The following is a 21,192-nucleotide window of genomic DNA, read 5'->3' as shown; positions in this document are numbered from 1 at the left end:
AATAGACCTACATAATACAAATACCTATCCACAACCTTCCTCTACTCTTTGGGTTTTAGAACCCATGTCTCCTGCCTAGTGAGTGCTTTTCAGTTGAGGGTGAGTCCCTCCATTGGGGTATGCCAGGTATAGTTCTGCTGTCCTCAATTCACACAACAAGAATAACAACCCTTTATTACTCCTGCCCCAATAACAAGGAGACTGGGGATCCAGCATCAGCCACAAGTGATCCTTTGGGCAAGCAATCCCATCATGCTGAGTGCCTAGGCAGGGTGGGTGTGTCCATGCAAATGAGATCACCTCTTGAAGTCTTTTTACACAGCTCACCACTAGATGTTAGGGAAGAGCTCATTCAGACTCCGCTTACAAGAGGAACTAGAGAGAGGTGGAGTCTCCACTGTCAAAGACGTCCATCTCCCCGCAGGCCAAGGCAGGCTCCCCAGGCCTGAGCTCAGCACGGGGGAGCTCCAGGGCTGCCCTCTGCCTCTGGGGAGCAATTGGCGTTGTCACAGTTACGGGAACCAGCATAGTGTGCTTGTAGCTGGCCGACCCTCCAACTGGTCTTAGCTGTAGAATCTTTCCATCTCTTGCCCCTGGGTCCCCTCTAAGAACTCCAGCAACTCAGGCAATCTCACTGCTCCTGGCAGTTCAGTTCACTCCTATGGTCCCTTGTGAGTCCAGTTCCCTCTAGTCCCTGGTGATGTTCCCCAGGTCTCACCACTGGTTATAGTGGGGAGCTGCTTTCCAGGGCCCCTGGCCCATGTGAGGTGCCAGTCTGCCCCCAGACAAGGGCAGGTGGGAGGAAAGGACAGCCACTGTCCCGGCTGGGCTGCCCTGGCTGCTGGAGCTCTCCGGCAGTCCTTAGCACCTTCTCCTCCTGGGCAAGCTCCCCCGCCACTCACAGCAGCACTGTTGCCTTTTTAAGCTCCCCTTCTCCAGGTGGAGCAGATTCTGCACGTGCCCCTAGCTGGCGCTGCCTGAGTGCAAGAACCCGGGTTAGCCTCCCCATCAGTGGGGTGAGGCATGTCCCATCACGGTACTGATGGCAGAGACTCTGGGATCATGAGGTTCCCCCTAGACTACCAAGGAAAGGGTTAGTATCAGACAAGCCTGGGCTAGGGCTGGCCATCAGGTCAATGTGGCCAAGTGTCCATGTTAAACAATGCTTTGTTCCTTCTTCCTTCATGTTTGTGCTGGGTTTATTGATGTTGGTTCTGTTCTTTGCCTGCAGTCCCTCCAGTGCCACTGAGCCCCCCCCGGCTGCTAGCCAAGCAGAGTCGGCAGCTTGTGGTTTCCCCAGTGAATGGATTCTCTGGTGACGGCCCAGTCACCTCCATCAAACTGCTCTACAAGCCCAAGGACAACACCTCACCATGGTCATCCATTGTGGGTAAGGGAGTCAGCTCGCAAGGGACATTTGGGGCAGGATCAGAGTCACAGGGGCGACCGCTCTGCCTCTTGCCCCACTGCCTGCAGGACTGACCCCTCGTGTCTCTCTGCCACTTGATGCTTTCTTTCCTGTATTTGCTACTGCTCCGATATTGGTGTCATGCTCAAATTTGGCCACGATTGATTTTACAACAAGGAAACTCCTACCCTTGGGAGGCCTGAACCAGCTGCTGCTGCTTCTGAGCTAGCAGGTCAGTAAAGCCAATGGAGACCCTCGCAGGCTGAGTGAAAACCAGCAGAACCCATTGCTGCATAGAGATTGACAGGTGATGCCAGATCATGACCGCAGCAGTGGCTCAGAACCCACTGACAACATGCCTGGCTGGACACAGGCCAAGAACCTGTGCTCCAGAAACTCCAACCCTAGCCAGAGAGGGATAGGGCAGGTGAGGGCTTCGCTTGGCCAGTTCTCCCCTCGCCATTTTCCTCAGCACTCCCGGGAGGTCCCCTCCACTGCCTCCAGCTCTAATCCCACTCTGCCTTGCCCTGGCTGCCACATCACAGGGAATCTCTTCAGGGGCCTTTAGGAGAAAGCAGAGTGCACGGCGCTGCAAGGAGCATGTTTAATCTGTGCAAGGCCAAGAGTGCAGTCAGGGCTTTCCTGGGCACAGGATGGGGCATGGCTGCCTATGGGGGAGGCCTGGCAGCACCATGACCGGAATCAAATGTGCTGCTCTGTGAACAGCTTCTCGTTCCTAGGAATGGGGCTGGTGCTGACCCAGATTCTGTTCTGAGCTCCAGCCCTAAGACACTGGGCGTCGGGCACTCCAAGCACTAGCTTCGCCCAACAGTGCATTCTCATAGCACCAGGTGAAATCCTAAGTCCCAGTGGGAATGGTCTAACTGGAGAAGCAAAAGGGGGCAAGCTGAGTAGCAGGCGGTGATAGGCTAGGGCTGAGATGCTGGGATCCAGCAGGTCCATGTTGCACATTGCTAACAGCTGGGCCCAGGGAGCTTTTGGGAGGGAAGAGGCAGCGGGCCAGCAGGGGACATCCTGCTGCCAGTGCTCAGCCTGCGATGGGCTCCGGGAGGAACAGAAGCTGTGTCGCAGCACGGAACAAGGCTGCTGGTCATATGGCTTCAGTTTAACAGGATCCTCTGTAATCAACAGTTGACAACAGTGAAAACATCACACTCATGAACCTACGGCCAGTCACCGCCTACCTGGTCAAAGTGCAGCTGACTCGCCCTGGTGACAAAGGGGAAGGTGCCATAGGGCCGCAGGCAGTCATGGTGACAGAGTGTCAAGGTGAGTGCCTGGCAGGGACTGGGGACAGACAGGTTTCAGAGTAACAGCCGTGTTAGTCTGTATTCGCAAAAAGAAAAGGAGTACTTGTGGCACCTTAGAGACTAACCAATTTATTTGAGCATAAGCTTTCGTGAGCTACAGCTCACTTCATCGGATGCATAACAGTATGCATCCGATGAAGTGAGCTGTAGGTCACGAAAGCTTATGCTCAAATAAGTTGGTTAGTCTCTAAGGTGCCACAAGTACTCCTTTTCTTTTTGGGGACAGACAGGAAAGGAATCCCCCAAATAAAAATACTACAGAATGGGTATGCCTGGCCCTGCCCTGCCCAAGAGCCACCAGGACTAGAGCTGGGTGAATTCATCCATTGGTTATTGATTTATACTGCACCAGTGTCTAGAGCTTCCAATCAGGGATCAGGTCCTGTTGTCCTGGGCTCTGCACACGTGTGGTTTAATTCACAACAAGCCATTTGCTCCATGAATCTCACCTAATTCACCCTGCTCTGAGTCAACCCAATGAGGTTTAACCCTGTCCAGTCCAGTCCATCCTGACCCACTCCCCGTTTTCTTGGAATTTCTCTGATTTAATCAACTCTGTTCTAGCTGATCGGAGAGTCCGGGCCCGTGCTGAGTCCAGTCTGAATGTGTTGGGGAGTTCCCACCCCCTCAGAATCCAGCCTTGATACAAGCGTAGGGTTCTGCCAGGCCCTGGAGCCTACAGTGAATGTGGACTGGCCCACAGTGAATTTGCTGTCTGGTTTTCACAGGCGTTGGTTCAATAAAGATATTACCTCCCCCACCTTGTGTCTCTAACAGAACCCACAGCCAAGCCTGTGATCGAAGGCTGGTCGGTAGAGGGGAAGAACACGCTTCATGTTAATTGGAACTTACCAAATAACTACGAGCCAGCAAATGGTTTTGTTGTACGTCTCTTGGACTCAGCAAAAGTGCTTGTCCGGGAGATTAATATAACCTCCATGTTTGTGCACTCTGCCCGCATCCGTAACCTAGAGTTCAACAAGGAGTATGGCCTGGAAGTGTTCGTCTATCACTGCACCAGCCTGGGCCCTCCATCTGACCTCTACAAGGTCATGATCAACAGCAAAGGTAGGTAACCAACTGCCCCTCCTGGCCCTGCAGAACCAGCACTGTCAGGAGCAAAGGGAGGGAACTGTCTGTCATAGGGACATGGGGCCAGCTGCTCAGCTGGCGTAGATCAGCATAGTCCCATTGAATGGAGATACACTGGCTGGGGATCCGATCCATAGAATTTGCCACACAAGATCAGACTACTGGTCCACTGGGCTCTTCTACCTGCTTATTTCAGGGAAAATAGCCAATACCTGACGTCTCAGAAAGAGGCAAAAAAACCAGGATGCACCTGGCTCATGGTACAGTCGTGCATATGTAAATAGCTTAGCCTGACATGGGGAGCGGGAAATCTTTCCTGGCCTGGGTAGGGATCAGCTGGTATCTTGAAGCATGAGGCTTATTCTTTTGTCTTAGGTATGTCTGCACGTGAACCGCCCCAGAGGCACAGCTGAGCGCTCTGGTGCCAGGATAGGTAGTGCCTACAGGAGGGGCTCTCCCATCAGTGTAATAATCCACCTCCCCGAGAGGTGGTAGCTAGATCGACAGGGGTTAGGTTTCCATGTCCCTGAGAGATGTAGCTGTGCTGATTAAGTTCTCAGTGCAGACCAGCCCTTAGTATCTAGTTGCCAGTGTTATTAGGCATAAAACTATTATCCAGCACCTCTTTCAGTTCAGCTCCATATGTCACTCTGCCCCTGCAGCCATGACTCCCTAGGCCGATTGCCTGAGGAGGGAAACACTGTCTCCTTTTCTTTCTTCCACAATTGTTTGGCCCAGAGTGGCTTCCTGCTGCATAATCACCTGTTCCATGGCTACTGCCTGCCCTCTGTGTGTACAGCACTAGAACAGTAGGGCCACCATCCCAGATTGCTACTCTAATTCAAATTCTGCATTGTGGCCGGGGGTTAGACCAGGTGACCCTTGTGGTCCCTTCTAATGTTATGGTTCTATGAAATAATAAATAACACAGGCCACGGAATTTCACCGGTGATTCCTGCATCAAGCCCAGTAATTTGTGGCTGAAATTGCTGTGGTTCCTTAGCCTTGTGTCATTTAATAGGACTAAAATTGTAGCACTGACCATCCCCAGTTTGATTCTTTGCAGACACAACAGCTCAATTCTTCCCTGGTGCCACTGCACCAACCTCCTTGGAGTTACACCAGAGGGGACCATCGTGATCATCTACCCTGTCCTGTGCCGTACAGGTCAGAGACCTGCCCCACAATAATTCCTAGAACAGAGCTTTTAGAAAAACATCCAATTTTGATTTTAAAATGGTCAGTTAACGAGAATCCATCACAACCCTTGGTAAATTGTTCTGAAGGTTAATTACTCTCACCAGTAAAAATGTACACTTTATTTCCAGTCTGAATTTGTCTAGCTTCAACTTCCAGCCATTGGACTGTGTTAGACCTTTCTCTGCTACACTGAAGAGCCCATTATTAAATATTTGTTCCCCATGTAGGCACTTTAAGTACCAAGCAGGACCGATGCAGTTTGTCTTTGGGGCACTGAATTTCCCTATTGTTTGGAGAAGGGACTTTTCTACAAGTCACCTCACTTAAAATAAACTGCAGTGAGTTGTCCCCAGGGCATGTGCAGATTTGGAGATACTGCTCCCACTTCAGCTAACTGTGCTTTGGAGAGGTTAATCTTCCTACTGTCAGGTAACAGTGCCCCCTAGAGGTGACAATCACCAAATTCTGCATGACTTTGGGATACTGTAATTAGACTGTGGAACTCACGGGCACTGGATCACACTGAGGCCCAGAATGTAGGAAGATTCAAAGAGGGGTTGGACATTTCTGTGGCTGTCAGTAATATGCACAGGTATTACAGTTAATGTGTAAAAGGGTTTTGGAAGGGAGATAGAACCCTGCTTTGGGCCTTAAGTCAATCTCTGACCATTAAGGAGTAGGCTGAGACCTTCATGGAGGGCACACTATCCTACACGTGCCTGCTATGAGGTTTTTACACTGTCCTCTGAAGCTCCTGGGCTGGCTATGGTCAAGAGACAGAGGAGTAGGCTACACAGACCTCAGGCCCGACCCAGCCTGCTCATTCCTCTCTTTCTGTGGTGCTGAAGAAAGACGTTAAAACGTTAATTTAAAAAATGACCAGTCATTGATTAACTTGTGGGTCCTGTCCCATACCACGGCTGGGTCAAAGGGAGGCAGTGGTCAGCGTCCACTAGACCCTGCCTACTCCTCTGTCCCATCCCTTCTAACTATTTAGCGTTGGTGCTGACTCAGGTTGGCAGCCATTGCTCACCTGAACGTGCTGCTCTCCCTGTCCGGCCAATGCCCCAGCACTCCATTTCCTGTTGCTGGTTCTGCGCACTGCATCCCAATGCATCGGCTCAGTCCTGCACTGCAAGCTGGGAGTATCATTTAGTGCAGACGAAGAGCGGTGACTTGAAAGATGAGGCTGAGCCACGTCTACACTAGGCACGCATTACCAGAATAACTGCACCTAGCCTGGGGCTTTCCCCAGCCCAACTCCATTGGTCAGGGATTGCACCTCTTCATGCCGCAGACCCGCATCACCCTATGTGTGCGGGCGTGTGTGCATTTAGAAACGTGCATTTCCCAGCCTCCTAGTCAGGCAGCCCTCAGGCTGCTCTGTCTCTAGCCTCAGCGGTCAAAGCAAACAGGAGTCAAGACGCCCACCACACCGCCCCTCTTCCCCAGCCCCAGGAACGGGGCGCGCGTCTCTGACCCCGCCCCCGGGAACGGGGCGCGTGTCTCCGACCCCACCCCTCTGCACCCCCCTGAATGGGGGGACCTGTCTGAAGGGTGATCCCACTGTTCTTACTTCTCTGTTTATTCTGCTGTGGCCCACTCACTGTCACCCCCTCCCACATGCACACATGTCCTTTCCATGGTCCCATGCCCTGCACAGCCCAGGGAGTCTCCTTTGCTGTGGCTGAGGCTGGGGGCTGGGCGCAGCCAGCCCCGGTGCCTCAAACCCTGGAGATGTTACCTGTGGTGCTGATTTCCCTCCTCTCCTTGTCCCAGGCCCCTCCTCCCCCAGGTCTCTCCACGCAGAGCCCCTCGCGGACACTACCGTCAAACTCACCTGGCAGGCCCCCGAGTATCCCAACGGGGGTGTCAGTAAGTACACTGTGGAGCTGCAGCAGCTGGGTGGGGCCAGTGAGCCTCAGTGGGTTGACACGGACAGCGGTGGGGAGACCACGAAGATAATCTGGGGGCTCAATGCCAGCACATGGTACCAGTTCCGTGTCCGAGCGAACTCCCACGTGCCTGGGGAGTGGAGTGAGCCTGTGAAGGCGGAGACCGTTGGCGACGGTAAGTGGGATATTTCAGAGACGCACCAGGAAAGAGCTGAACTGAGTGGGGCATGCAGTCTCCCTCCATCCCAGCTTCTCTGCTGACCTACATCTTGGATCCCCATCCCAGCTGGAGGCCTGGCACCTGTCTCCATTCCCCCCGCTCTCCCCCACAGAGCCATATTGCCAGGGCAGCCCCAGCCCGGCTGGCACCCCGCACACACAGGCCCCTTGGGAGGCCCCTTTGGAGTCTTGGCTCTGTGTCCAGCCCTGCAAAAAGCCTAGTTAGTGGGTGATGTGCCATGCCCCAAAGTGTCACCAGTGACCACCTCTCCGCTGGTGTGTGACCCACTGAGCAGCTCGGGCACTGACCCCCCACATCAGCTGCGAGCCCACAGGAGAGCTGCTCCCAGCCGCACTGCTGTGGTGCGTGGAGACAGCAAATGTCCTGGGGCTGGAATGTTGTCTTTGGCGTGGGGAGACAGGGCCAAGCAGAAATGGGCACGAGAGAGAAAGTGAAAGTGAAAAAGAGCAAGGAAGGGAGGGGAATTTTGTGAGAGAGGAGCAGGAGGAAATAATAAGTCAGTGGGGTTGGGGGGCAGGGAAGGGCAGAGACTGAAGGGGAGTAAAACATCCTTTCCAGAACATAGTTCATTTCAATGCAGCATGGGGAACATGCAACACTTGTGCAAATCAGTGTATGTGCGGGTGCAAATAAGCTGTAGCCGTCAGGGCTGGGAAGGTGTCATGGCTCCAGTCGTGCGGTGTGATGCCTGGGGCAGGTGAACTGCAGAGCCTGGGGCAGCTGCAGCCACTTAGCTGCATGGCCTTTGCTATTGGGCTGCAGTGCTGTACCCAGCCAAGGAGGAGAGGGGTTTTCCCAGTGCATGGAGCAGTGCAAAGAGCTGCATCGGGCTGGAGCTGTCGCATCTGACACCTTGAGCCTGGCACAGCCATGAGCCCTCTGTTCCCCTCCCTCCCTGCAGGTGCCTTGAGCGAGGTGCCCAGACTGAAAAGCCAGGACATGCAGCCCTCGGGAATAGACCAGCAGCTGCTCCTGGCCATCATCGGCTCCGTGTCCGTCACCTGCCTCACCATCCTTTTTGCCCTCTTGGCACTTTTCCTGATCAAGAAGAATTTTTTCCACCGGCGCCGGACCTTCACCTACCAGTCTGGCTCAGTGAGTAATGCTGCCTTTGCCTCGTCAGACCCACAGCCAGGCGCCCTGAATCCCCATGTCCCAGCCTGGTCTTTAGCCCTAGTGTGCCATGGGCAGGGTGAAGCATGCCTCGCGCACACACACCACCACCCCCAGCCCTGCTCAGACCACTGTTTTGGATTCCTTGGGGGCCAGAAATCATTAACTTCCCCCTTACCTGTTTGTCAGGGGGAAGAGACCATCCTGCAGTTCAACTCAGGGACCCTGACCCTGACCCGCCGACCAAAGCCCCAGCCTGAGCCCCTCAGCTATCCCATCCTGGAGTGGGAGGACATCAAATTTGAGGATATGATTGGAGAGGGGAACTTCGGGCAGGTCATCAGGGCAATGATCAAAAAGGACGGGCTGAAAATGAATGCAGCCATCAAGATGCTGAAAGGTAAGTGAGCCTGTGCCTGCTTGGGGCCCAGGAGGGAGGGATGAATGGCAAGGGGGTTAAGGACAATGTACTCACCTAGCAGGAATCCCTGCACCCTGAGCTGGGCCCCAGGGCCAAGCTGGAGTTTGCTCCAGGTACTGGGACAGACAGCCTCAAGCATCTGAGATACTGAGCAGGGGCTCACGGGGCTGCCTGAAGGGCCCCACAGAGCCCAGATGTGGGGCAAAGTCCAAATCCAAGAAGTGCCCAGTGCATGTCCCCCAAACGCTATCTGAATGGGAATAGCTTGGACACCTGTGTGTGGGGATGCCGATGGTTTGCGCCCACTCAAGAGGGTTTCGGGGGGGGGGGTGATGGGAGTTTGCACCCACCCAGGAGAGCACTTTGGGGAGACGGTTTCTGGTGTTTTGCACCCATGGGGGAGAGGGAGGGGGGGAAGGGCAGTGCTGAAGGTTTGTACCCACGTGGGAGGGTGTCTCAGAGGTTGGTGGAGGGGTGATGGAGGTTTGCACCCATGCAGGAGGGTGCCAGAGGGGATGGGAGCTGGTGCTGATGGTGTGCACCTGTGTGGGGGTGCGGTGCCAGTCGCCTAGTTTTAAGAGTCACATCTGGCCGAGGGGTGGAGGAGGTTACCTCAGGGCTGCAGAAAGGGGTGGCTGTGGACAGGAGCCTCAGGCCTGGGACTGCAGAGGGGGTGGCTGGGGACTGGAGCTTTGGGCCTGGCACTGCAGAGGGGGGTGGCTGGGGATGAGAGTCTCGGGACTGGGACTGCAGAGGGGGGTGGCTGGGGACGGGAGGGTGTCTCCAGCCTGGGACTGTGGAGGGGAGAGGCGCTGGGGACGAGAGTCTCGGGCCTGGGACTGCAGAGGGGGTGGCTGGGGACGGGAGGGTGTCTCAGGCTTGGGCCCCTGTACTGCAGCATTTGCTCCTGGCTTGTTTCAGAGTTTGCGTCAGAGAATGACCACCGGGACTTTGCAGGGGAGCTGGAGGTGCTGTGCAAACTGGGGCACCACCCCAATATCATCAACCTGCTGGGGGCCTGTGAGAACAAAGGTGGGAGCTTCCCCCCCCCCCAGGCTGTTTTCCCTACTGTTCCTGGGGTCCCTGCACTGCTCCCCATACCTGCTTCACTGCCCCCTTCTGTGCTCTGGGCAAAGTCCTGCCTGCCCTACCCACTGCAGGATGTTGAAGGCCTGTCTCCCTCCTTTGTCCCTCAGGCTACCTGTACATTGCTATTGAGTACGCTCCCTATGGGAACCTGCTAGATTTCCTCCGGAAAAGCCGAGTCCTAGAGACTGACCCGGCCTTCGCAAAGGAGCATGGGACGGCATCTACCCTCACGTCCCAGCAGCTCCTCCAGTTTGCTTCCGATGTGGCCAAGGGAATGCAGTATCTGAGCGAGAAGCAGGTGTGTCCCCCCCCCCCCCTGCACTGAGCACATGCCAAGCTCTGTCACGACCAGCAGCCGTGATAGCCACGGTGGTGCATGTGCACGAGCATGGGCGGGGCGTTGATGCCTGCACATCTGTGTATCGGAACCAGGAGTCGAGGCGTCTGGCTCCAGGCTCTCCCTGAAACACGCCAGCCGTGGCCACCGCGCTGTGACCCAGCGACACGGGAGCCCAGCCTGCCTGTGGCGAGGCAGCGTTACCATGCCCCGTCGGGTCACTCGCCACCAACAAGAACACAGAGCTGGGGCGAACTAGCCAATGAGCATAGGTCTCTCCTGCCCGTCTGCGTTCTGATTGGCTGTGATGTGTTCTGCCCGTGGGGCACGGGAATGGAGGAGCTGGTGCCATGGCACTGCCTGCTCCTGTCCCGGAGAGAGCTCTGCTGCTCAGTGGCTGGCTGGCAGCCTCTGGGCACAGGTCTCCGGGGCAGCCAGGTGACCTACCCATGCTCTGACCCAGAATGCGGGGGGCCGGGCACCGCCCTGCTGAAGCATCCTCCCACGCTTAGCCGCCACCTGACTCCCCAGTGCTGACTGTGAAAGGCCCCCGGTCTCCTCTTCCGAGGGCCGCCCCAAAGCCCAGCCCGTCCTCGGTGCAGCACTTTGACTTCCAGGGACTTGGAGCCACCACTGCTGAATCCAGGCTCCTTTCTGCTGCCTCCTGAACCCACCTGCAGCTTGGCTGCCTCCCCTCTGCTCAGCCAGCTGGCACAGGGAAGACTCCCCAGGATCCAGGAGAGCGGATCAGAATCCACTGCAGCCGTCAGCGTCCTTAGGAGCAGTAGCTGGGGCCTAGATGTGCCCAGGGATGAGGGCTGGACCGGAAGCAAAACAGCTTTGTCCCTCAGCATGTCCAAAGCGCCGAGGCTAGGGCCCGCCAGCACCTTCCCGTTCCCAGCTGCAGAGTCCCAGAGGGTGAATGCTGCATCGCTCTCCCCCCGCCCCCACCCACCTGTCGCCAAAGCTGGTCCCTGTTCTATGTTCCAGGGCTGGGAGTAACAGGAGGCTGGGGCCGAGCTGGGGCCGGCCAGCTTGTCTCCAGGAGGGGCCACACAGGCCCAGCCCTCACTCACCATGGCTGTCTCAGTTCATTCACAGGGACCTGGCAGCCAGGAACATTCTGGTGGGGGAGAACCTGGCTTCCAAGATTGCCGACTTTGGCCTCTCCCGAGGGGAGGAGGTCTACGTGAAGAAGACCATGGTGAGTCCAGAGTGAGGGGCTCCCCGCTGCGCCCTTGGCAGACGTAGGTTGCAATGCCCCAACCCAATAGCTCTAGGGAGAATTACGGTAATTGCCCCTGTTCTAGTGCAAGATCTGTTCTGTCCCACAGCAAGGCTGTGAACCCCCCTCCACCCATGGCTCCCGCTGCCTGGATTGGGGGCCGCTGTTCCCTACCCTGGATCTCCCAACTTGGTGGTGGGTGGCACCTGTACCCTAGCCTGGATCTCCCCCCTGGTTGGGTTGGGAGTGGCTTTTTCCTGCCCCCCCATAGTCAAGGAAATGGGGGGGTATTTCCCCACTACCCTGCTCATTACAGTTGGTCTTTTTCCCCAGGGCCGCCTGCCAGTTCGCTGGATGGCCATCGAGTCCCTCAACTACAGCGTGTATACCACCAAGAGTGATGTGTGAGTTCTGCCCCCGGTCTGTGTGGTAGATATGTCTATGGGGTTAGCCCTCTGCCAACGTAGGAGGTGGTTAGCTGACCCCTCCCTGCTGACACGGGAGGGGCTACTGCTCCTATACCTTCCTCGTGCCTTGTTCCCAGCCTTTAGCCCATCCCCCCGCTCAGCCCAGGCTCGCTGTGCTCAGACCCATGGATTCCTCTTACAGCAGGGCCCTGTTGTGCTGGCCTTGCTCAGCCCCAGGACACAGTCCTGGCTCAGAAGAGCTTGTCCCCATTTCCAGTGCCTGCATCTTCCCGGTCCCCTCCCCTGCTGCAGTCCCAGCCCCTCCCATTCCGGTCCCAGAATAAAACCCTCAGACAGATATGCTGCCAAGCCTCAGGAACTGGGCGAGGGGGCTGGGAGGGAGGCACTGCTGGAGACCCAAGCGCTGTCTCTCTTTCAGGTGGTCCTTTGGGGTGCTGTTGTGGGAGATTGTCAGCCTGGGTAAGTACCGGCCCAGACAACTCACCCCAGGTTCGTCCATTCTACCTGCGGGTCCAGCACAGGTGTGCCCAGCTAGCCTGACCCTCCCTCCCATTGCTCTGGCAGGCAGCTCTTGGCTCAGGTCAGAAATGTTGTCTGAGTGAGGCCATGAGGAACGTGAACATGCCTCACTGAGCACCGCCCAGTGGAGGGTGCAATGGCATGGCCGCGCCATCGGGAGGGTCCCTCAGATCCAAGCACCCATTGGGGCAAGGGAGTAACTCACATGCCGAGGAGCTGGCCTAGGGTCTCCACTGAGCGGCCTCCTCTGGGCCTTGGGCACGTGAGTCATAGCGTAGACATGCTCTGAGTGCTACAGCAGCCCCGCTGCAGCACTGTCCTGGAGACACTCGCGACAGCCACGGAAGGGCTTTCCCGCTGCTTTAGACCCACTCCCTCAGGAGGCAGGCGCTAGATCACCATCGACCTTGCGGCGTCTACACCTGGTCTTAGGTCAGCGTAATGACCTCTCTTGATGTGTGGCTGCCCCACAACCCTGAGCAACACCTGAGTGGTGGGTGTAGACCAGGGCTCGCTCTCTGATCCGTCTGTAGCTCCCCACCATAGCATATGAGCGCTGCACCGTCTGGGGCAGATTTATCCCCATGGTACAGATGGGGACAGAGGCACGGACCCTCCAGGGCATTCAGGCACCTGGCTCTCAGTACAGCCAATGGCTACATGCGTTGGAGGATCTGTTCCAGAGAGACCAGGTGACTTGCCCACGGTCATGCAGGGAGCGATCATGGAGCAGGGACATGAACTCGAGTCCTGGGCTCGAGCTCTAACCCCTGAGCCAGCCTGTCCCGAGTCAGGCCAGTCCTGACAGTAACTCCAGTGTTGAACATGTTCCCAATGTTGTGGGTTCTGAGTCTGTGGGCACCCACTAGCTAGGTGCTGTCGTGGCCATGAAGAGCAACTAGCAAAAAATAACCGCAAATTTTTTTTAAAGTACACCAGAAGCAGGAACCCTGCCAAATAGTTATTGGGCCACTGGACTAAGCAAGGTGCTAAAGGAGCACTCAAGGAAGACAAGGCCGTTGTTGAGAGGATAAATAAGTTCTTTGCATTGATCCTCACAGCAGAGGATGTGAGGGAGATTCCCACACCTGAGCCATTCTTTTTAGGTGACAAATCTGAGGTACTGTCCCAGATTGAGGCAGCGATAGAGAAGGTTTTGGAACAAATGGATAAATTAAACAATGATAAGTCACTAAGACCAGATGATATTCATCCAAGAGTTCTGAATGAACTCAGATATGAAACTGCAGAACTAATAACTGTGATATGTAACCAACTGCTTAAATCAGCCTCTGCACCAGATGTCTGGAGGGCAGGTAATGGAATGCAGATTTTTTAAAAAGGCTCCAGAGGCGATCCTGGTAATTACAGGCCCATAAGCCTAACTTCAGTGTCAGGCAAATTGGTTGAAACTATAGTAAAGAACAGAATTATCAGACAGCTAAATGAGCACAATATGTTGGGGAAGAATCAACATGGTTTTTGTAAAGGGAAATCGTGCCTCACCAATTTGTTAGAATTGTTAGAGGGAGTCAGCAAACATGTGGACAAGGGGGATCCAGTGGACTTGGATTTCAGAAGGCCTCTAGCGAAGTCCCTCATCAAAGGCTCTTAAGGAAATTAAGCAGTTATGGAATAAGAGGGAAGATTAATAATATGGAATAAGAGGGGATACTCACGGATCAGTAACTGGTTAAAAGACAGTAAACAAAGGGTATGAATAAATGGTCAGTTTTCAGACCAGGGAGAGGTAAAAAGTGGGGTCTCCCAAGGGTCTATACTGGGACCAGTGCTGTTCAACATGTTAATAAATGATCTGGAAAAAGGGGGTAAAGAGTGAGGTGGCAAAGTTTGCAGATGATACAAAATTATTCAGGATAGCTAAGTCTGAAGCAGACTGCAAAGAGTTACAAAGGGGTCTCACAAAACTGAGTGACTGGGCAACAAAATGGCAGATGACATTCAATATTGATAAATGCAAAGCCATGCACACTGGAAACATAATCCCAACTATACATATAAAATGGTGGGGTCTAAGTTAGCTGCTACCACTCAAGAAAGAGATCTTAGAGTCATTGTGGATCATTCTCTGAAAACATCTGCTCAATGTGCAATGTTAGGAAGCATTAGGAAAGGGATAGATGGTTGCCCCATCTCAAAAAAAGACGTGTTAGAATTGGAAAAAGGACAGAGAAGGGCAACAGAAATGATCAGGGATATGGAGCAGCTTCCAGACGAGGAGAGATTAAAAAGACTGCAACTGTTAAACTTGGAAAAGGGATGACTGAGGGGGGAGATGATGGAGGTCTATAAAATCATGACTGGTATGGAGAAAGTGAATAAGAAAGTGTTATTTACTCCTTTTCTTAACACAAGAACTAGGGGTCACTCAATGAAATTACTAGGCTGCAGGTTTAAAACAATGATAAGAAAGTATTACTTCACACAACACATAGTAAATCTGTGGATGTTGTGGAGGCCAAAAGTATAATGGAGTTAAAAAAAAATTAGATACATTCATGGAGGATAGATCCATCAACGGCTATCAGCCAAGATGGTCAGGGACACAACCCCATACTCTGGAAGCCCCTAAACCTCTGACTGCCAGATACTGGAATTGGACAACAGGGAATGGATTACTCGATCAGTTGTCCTATTCTGTTCATTCACCTTGAACCCCCCGGCATTGGCCACTGTTGGAACACAGGATACTGGGCTGGATGGACCATTGGTCTGACCCAGTATGGCCATTCTTATGTCCTTATGAGTGTGTGTGCTGCGCTATGCCCCCAGGAGGAACTCCATACTGCGGGATGACATGTGCCGAGCTCTACGAGAAACTGCCGCAGGGATATCGTATGGAGAAGCCACGCAACTGTGATGACGAGGTGTAAGTGGGATCTGGCTGGCCGTGTCTGTCCTGGCTGGGCCTGCTGGGACCAGGAAAAAAGGCTGTGGCCATGGGGCACCAGGAACCGGGGCCTCTTTGCATGGCCTCTGTGTTTGCTTGGTGTCTTGGGGGACGGGGGACGTCACATGATGTAATCCCTGTGCACTAGGAACAGGAAAGCTGGCAGCCTCCCCACCCATGACCCATGGTAGGGCAGCCCACTGGGTTCCCTTGCCTTTGTCCCTCCTACTGCAGCTTGCTTATGCCTCAGCTGCTTGCCACCTTCCCTACCAATGCTTCCCCCATGTCCTGTCTGCACTGACACAGGTCCTGCTGTGCCCTCTCTCCTAGGTATGAGCTGATGAAGCAATGCTGGCGAGACCGCCCCTACGAGCGCCCGCCCTTCGCTCAGATCTCCATGCAACTTATTCGGATGCTGGAGGCCAGGAAGGTAGTCTGCTTGTGCCCCGGGGGGCTGGCTTCAGCTCTATCCCTCCCTCAGGGCTGTATTCAGGCCCTGGGGCAGGGCTGCACGCCAGGGGGAGGCAAGGATGGCCTTAGGGGGCAGCCCCATCACAGTAACTGCCACTCCAGGGCTTTAATGAGCTTTTCCAGCAGCCAGGACCAGCTGGATTGCAGAGCTGCTGTAGCTCCTTTCCCTGGCCATGCCCCATGTTGGCAGCTGCTGGGCAATGATGTAAATCTGACTGTGCCACACGGGAACTGCTCTGATGCTGGGGAAATCCTAGGGGCTTTGCAATCTCTTTCCTCAGAAGGGCATCGGGGTGCAGGGCTCTGAGCCCTGCCACATACCTGGGGGCCTCATCTCCAAGCCAGAGCCCAGGAAGCTTTGTAGCAGGACACTCACAGCCGGACGAGGCGCGTAGCGTGGGGACAGCCCTGCTCTGGAGGGACATAGAATCATAGAATATCAGGGTTGGAAGGGACCTCAGGAGGTCATCTAGTCCAGCCCCCTGCTCAAAAGCAGGACCCATCCCCAATTAAATCATCCCAGCCAGGGCTTTGTCAAGCCTGACCTTAAAAACTTCTAAGGAAGGAGATTCCACCACCTCCCTAGGCAACGCATTCCAGTGTTTCACCACCCTCCTAGTGAAAAAGTTTTTCCTAATATCCAACCTAAACCTCCCCCACTGCAACTTGAGACCATTACTCCTTGTCCTGTCCTCTTCCACCACTGAGAATAGTCTAGAACCATCCTCTCTGGAACTACCTCTCAGGTACTTGAAAGCAGCTATCAAATCCCCCCTCATTCTTCTCTTCCGCAGACTAAACAATCCCAGTTCCCTCAGCCTCTCCTCATAAGTCATGTGTTCCAGACCCCTAATCATTTTTGTTGCCCTTCGCTGGACTCTCTCCAATTTATCCACATCCTTCTTGTAGTGTGGGGCCCAAAACTGGACACAGTACTCCAGATGAGGCCTCACCAATGTCGAATAGAGAGGGACGATCACGTCCCTCGATCTGCTCGCTATGCCCCTACTTATACATCCCAAAATGCCATTGGCCTTCTTGGCAACAAGGGCACACTGCTGACTCATATCCAGCTTCTCCTCCACTGTCACCCCTAGGTCCTTTTCCGCAGAACTGCTGCCTAGCCATTCGGTCCCTAGTCTGTAGCGGTGCATTGGGTTCTTCCGTCCTAAATGCAGGACCCTGCACTTATCCTTATTGAACCTCATCAGATTTCTTTTGGCCCAATCCTCCAATTTGTCTAGGTCACTCTGTATCCTATCCCTGCCCTCCAGCGTATCTACCACTCCTCCCCGTTTAGTATCATCCGCAAATTTGCTGAGAGTGCAATCCACACCATCCTCCAGATCATTTATGAAGATATTGAACAAAACCGGCCCCAGGACCGACCCCTGGGGCACTCCACTTGACACCGGCTGCCAACTAGACATGGAGCCATTGATCACTACCCGTTGAGCCCGACAATCTAGCCAACTTTCTACCCACCTTATAGTGCATTCATCCAGCCCATACTTCTTTAACTTGCTGACAAGAATACTGTGGGAGACCGTGTCAAAAGCTTTGCTAAAGTCAAGATACAATACATCCACTGCTTTCCCTTCATCCACAGAACCAGTAATCTCATCATAGAAGGCGATTAGATTAGTCAGGCATGACCTTCCCTTGGTGAATCCATGCTGACTGTTCCTGATCACTTTCCTCTCATGTAAGTGCTTCAGGATTGATTCTTTGAGGACCTGCTCCATGATTTTTCCGGGGACTGAAGTGAGGCTCACTGGCCTGTAGTTCCCAGGATCCTCCTTCTTCCCTTTTTTAAAGATTGGCACTACATTAGCCTTTTTCCAGTCATCCGGGACTTCCCCCGTTCGCCACGAGTTTTCAAAGACAATGGCCAATGGCTCTGCAATCACAGCCGCCAATTCCTTTAGCACTCTCGGATGCAACTCGTCCGGCCCCATGGACTTGTGCACGTCCAGCTTTTTTAAATAGTCCCTAACCACCTCTTTCTCCACAGAGGGCTGGCCATCTCTTCCCCATGTTGTGATGCCCAGCGCAGCAGTCTGGGAGCTGACCTTGTTCGTGAAGACAGAGGCAAAAAAAGCATTGAGTACATTAGCTTTTTCCACATCCTCTGTTACTAGGTTGCCTCCCTCATTCAGTAAGGGGCCCACACTTTCCTTGGCTTTCTTCTTGTTGCCAACATACCTGAAGAAACCCTTCTTGTTACTCTTAACATCTCTCGCTAGCTGCAGCTCCACGTGCGATTTGGCCCTCCTAATTTCATTCCTACATGCCCGAGCAATATTTTTATACTCTTCCCTGGTCATATGTCCAACCTTCCACTTCTTGTAAGCTTCTTTTTTATGTTTAAGATCCGCTAGGATTTCACCATTAAGCCAAGCTGGTCGCCTGCCATATTTACTATTTTTTCGACACATTGGGATGGTTTGTCCCTGTAACCTCAACAGGGATTCCTTGAAATACAGCCGGCTCTCCTGGACTCCTTTCCCCTTCATGTTAGTCCCCCAGGGGATCCTACCCATCCGTTCCCTGAGGGAGTCGAAGTCTGCTTTCCTGAAGTCCAGGGTCCGTATCCTGCTGCTTACCTTTCTTCCCTGTGTCAGGATCCTGAACTCAACCAACTCATGGTCACTGCCTCCCAGATTCCCATCCACATGCTGTGGGGACAGTCCCACTCTGCCCAGTGCCCCATCCTGCCTGGGATTGGCAGGGAACACCAGCTCTCCTCCCTGTTCTGAACCTAACCGAGCACAGCCACAGCCCAGACCCAGACTGCAAGGGACTCTGGGGAGAACACTGCCCCCTCCTGGCTAAGAGAGGAGCAGCTCCAAGCCTTAGCTCAGGCCAAGGGGCACAAAGCCAAACCCCGCTCACAAGGTGTTCAGCCCTACCGCGTTTGCTTAGACATGGGGAATCACCGAGACAGCATTAGGAGCAGGCCAGGGTCCAGATACCAAGACCAGGGAGTCCTGGGAATGTGAGTGCTGGGCAGGATGCTCTAACCCAGCCCCAGGCCTGACACTGTCTCTCCCCATCCAGGCCTATGTGAACATGGCCTTATTCGAGAACTTCACGTACGCCGGCATCGACGCCACAGCAGAGGAGGCCTGAGGGCGAGTGGAGCACAGCATCGGGAGCCCTGTAAATAACACACACCTACTTGCCGCACTTGGACACCAGCTGGCCTAGGCCGGGGAGGGACACGGCCTCTGCCCCATGTGGGGCATGCTGTAAATGGCCTGCTCGTGTGCAGACAAGGAACTGCCCTTTGTCCTGGAGCAGGAACTTGCCTGGGGGCAGTTTCTGGTTAACATGATGCCCCCCATACTCTGCAGCCAGGTTCCTGACTGAACGGCAGCTTCTGCCCCGCAGTCCACTCAGACAGGACTGCCCTGCACTCGCTGCCCTCTCTGCCGGTCTCTGCAGTGCAACTCTGCACTAGTGGCAGGGCCAGCCAGTGGGCCAGGCTCTCCCTGTCTCATGCCCCTCCCCACTCTCCCAGTCCTTGCCGCAGCCAGGTGCTGTGCATGGCAGAGAGCACGGGCAGGGAGACCTGTCTCCCCTTGAGCCCACGGACACTGGGGCCTTCTCTGAAGCTAGAGGATGTGATACCAGCCCTTTGCTGCCCTACGAGAGGCACAAAGACTTGTCCTGGGTAAAGGACAGGCTTGGAAACAGCCGCAAATGTAGAGCCACCGTCCCCACCTCCAGCCTTGGTGTTTCGTGTGTGGCTGCTTGGCTTCCCTTCTGCCCGTGGGCTCTCAGAACTGACTCACTGTGCAGCTGGACCTGGCTTGGCACCTTGCGGTCAGCGTACCTGCACGCAGAGCTGTGCAAACATTGCTCCCGGATGCTGGAGACCCTCTGGGACAGGGCTGATTTGGGGAGTCCGAGAGGAAGGATTCCAGCGCTCGCCTTCAGAACACCATGGAGGAGTAAAATATTCCAGGCTTGGCCACAGGCTCCTCTCTGACCTGCCAGAGACCAGTGGCTGCCACAACTTGTGCTTTACAGTTAATAAAGGAAGTCCAAGGAACTGGCTGGCTCAGGAGTTTGGGGAAGGGGCTGGGGCCTTTCCTCTCTCACTTGCTTTCACAGAAACACAGATTGTAAGTCTAGAAAGGACACTTAGATCGTCTAGTTTGACTTCCGCTAGGGAGGCTCTGGCTCCAAGCCAGCTGGGGTGGGGGAACTGGCTGGCTCAGGGAGCAGGGAATAGGATACTGGGTCTTGTACCACTAGTGCCTGTGTGTTCCCCGACCTGCCACAGGACGTCCGTGTCCTGGGCTGTCTCAGGAGCACGGAATCTTCCGGATCTGAGCATGGGCCTGTCGCTCCCAGAATCCTGGCTAGGGCATGGCTTATGCCTGGTTCTTCAGGGGCAAGCAAACTAAAGAAACCCTCCTTACACGGGGACATTGAGCCATGCTGCAGAGCAATAGAATTCCCTCCTGACCTCTAAGGAGACAACTGGTGCTCTGATCCATGAGAATGAAGTCCCCTGAGTTCAGCTTTCTGGTGAGTGTCCACGTTGTTGCTGATTGTCTAGTTTTCTTGCCCACTTTCAAGCCAGTTGTGGTATGTTCCTGCTGCCTGGCTGGCAGTGCAAAAGCCAGTTACAATGTACGATTTTAAAAAACACATCCTGCAGCATGTGCGTGCTCTGAGTGCATGCCCTGCGCTCTGGATGCGGGCAGCCAGGGAACTCAGAGCTGGGCACGTGTGCTCGTTGGGCATGGGCTCTGGGTGGGGTCCGAGGAGGTGCAGCTGTATTCTGGTGCTCTGCAAGGGCCCTCGGGCTCTGCTCTCTCTCGCTCTCTGGGAAGATGGCGTGGAGCACGTGCCTGGCCTAACAGTCGCTAGCCTTGGCCTCAGGCGCCTGGCGGGAGCTCAGTAAGTTTGGGGGAAGCAGTAGTCTGGGGCTGGTGGTGCCTGTCTGACCCGCTGAATATCACCATCCTGCTGAGGCAGTACAGGTGGTGGATACAGGATGTGTCGGGAGGGGATTTCTGTCCAGGCTGAGGTGATGTGAGGTGTGAAATCTCCAAGGGACTAAACCATGCAGCATTCCTCTATGAGCCAGAGCTGCCTTTCACCGGTGACATGCAGCAGCCTCGTCGCCCTGCGTTGTCAAGGAATGAATAGCTGAGACGTGTGTGCGCCCATGCCCCCGACTGGGCTGGTGTGTGCAAAGAGCAGCTCACACAATGGGTGTGGGGGGGGCAGCTAGGCCCAGGGTGCTGCCTGCAGAGGGACCCAGTGTGCACCTTAGAGGCAGGAGTCCCTCCCGGGTGCACCCCCTCCTTACCCACCATGCAGCAACTCGGGGTGTCTCGCAGCAGGGTTGTTTTTCTTCCTATCCCAGCCTCCATTCTCCCCTGTAGCCGCACGGGCAGGACGTGCTGACTATCTGATAGGAACAGGCCCTACTGGTGCCGTCACTGTCAGCGGCTGAGCAGCCACAGCATGGTGGTTTGGGGGCTGGGGAAG

General features: G+C 54.7%; 1 protein-coding gene across 1 annotated transcript in view; it reads left to right on the top strand.

The window, feature by feature from the left end:
* The window catches only part of TIE1 (tyrosine kinase with immunoglobulin like and EGF like domains 1), a 45,427-nt gene extending 25,735 nt beyond the window's left edge, over positions 1 to 19,692 (top strand). The window contains exons 10-23 of the mRNA XM_077824044.1: positions 1,232 to 1,390; positions 2,561 to 2,698; positions 3,517 to 3,807; positions 6,811 to 7,101; positions 8,069 to 8,262; positions 8,470 to 8,680; positions 9,623 to 9,733; positions 9,898 to 10,088; positions 11,218 to 11,331; positions 11,686 to 11,756; positions 12,199 to 12,239; positions 15,093 to 15,189; positions 15,541 to 15,640; positions 18,742 to 19,692. Coding sequence (XP_077680170.1) covers positions 1,232 to 1,390; positions 2,561 to 2,698; positions 3,517 to 3,807; positions 6,811 to 7,101; positions 8,069 to 8,262; positions 8,470 to 8,680; positions 9,623 to 9,733; positions 9,898 to 10,088; positions 11,218 to 11,331; positions 11,686 to 11,756; positions 12,199 to 12,239; positions 15,093 to 15,189; positions 15,541 to 15,640; positions 18,742 to 18,813 — 2,081 coding nt within the window. The 3' untranslated portion in view covers positions 18,814 to 19,692. The remainder of the gene's footprint in view (positions 1 to 1,231; positions 1,391 to 2,560; positions 2,699 to 3,516; positions 3,808 to 6,810; positions 7,102 to 8,068; positions 8,263 to 8,469; positions 8,681 to 9,622; positions 9,734 to 9,897; positions 10,089 to 11,217; positions 11,332 to 11,685; positions 11,757 to 12,198; positions 12,240 to 15,092; positions 15,190 to 15,540; positions 15,641 to 18,741) is intronic.
* Positions 19,693 to 21,192: the final 1,500 nt, after the last annotated feature.

Source organism: Eretmochelys imbricata, chromosome 8 (assembly GCF_965152235.1).
Source record: "Eretmochelys imbricata isolate rEreImb1 chromosome 8, rEreImb1.hap1, whole genome shotgun sequence".
Lineage (NCBI taxonomy): Eukaryota > Metazoa > Chordata > Testudines > Cheloniidae > Eretmochelys > Eretmochelys imbricata.
Note: the sequence above shows the minus strand (reverse complement) of the source record. Positions and strands in the feature narration are given on the sequence as shown.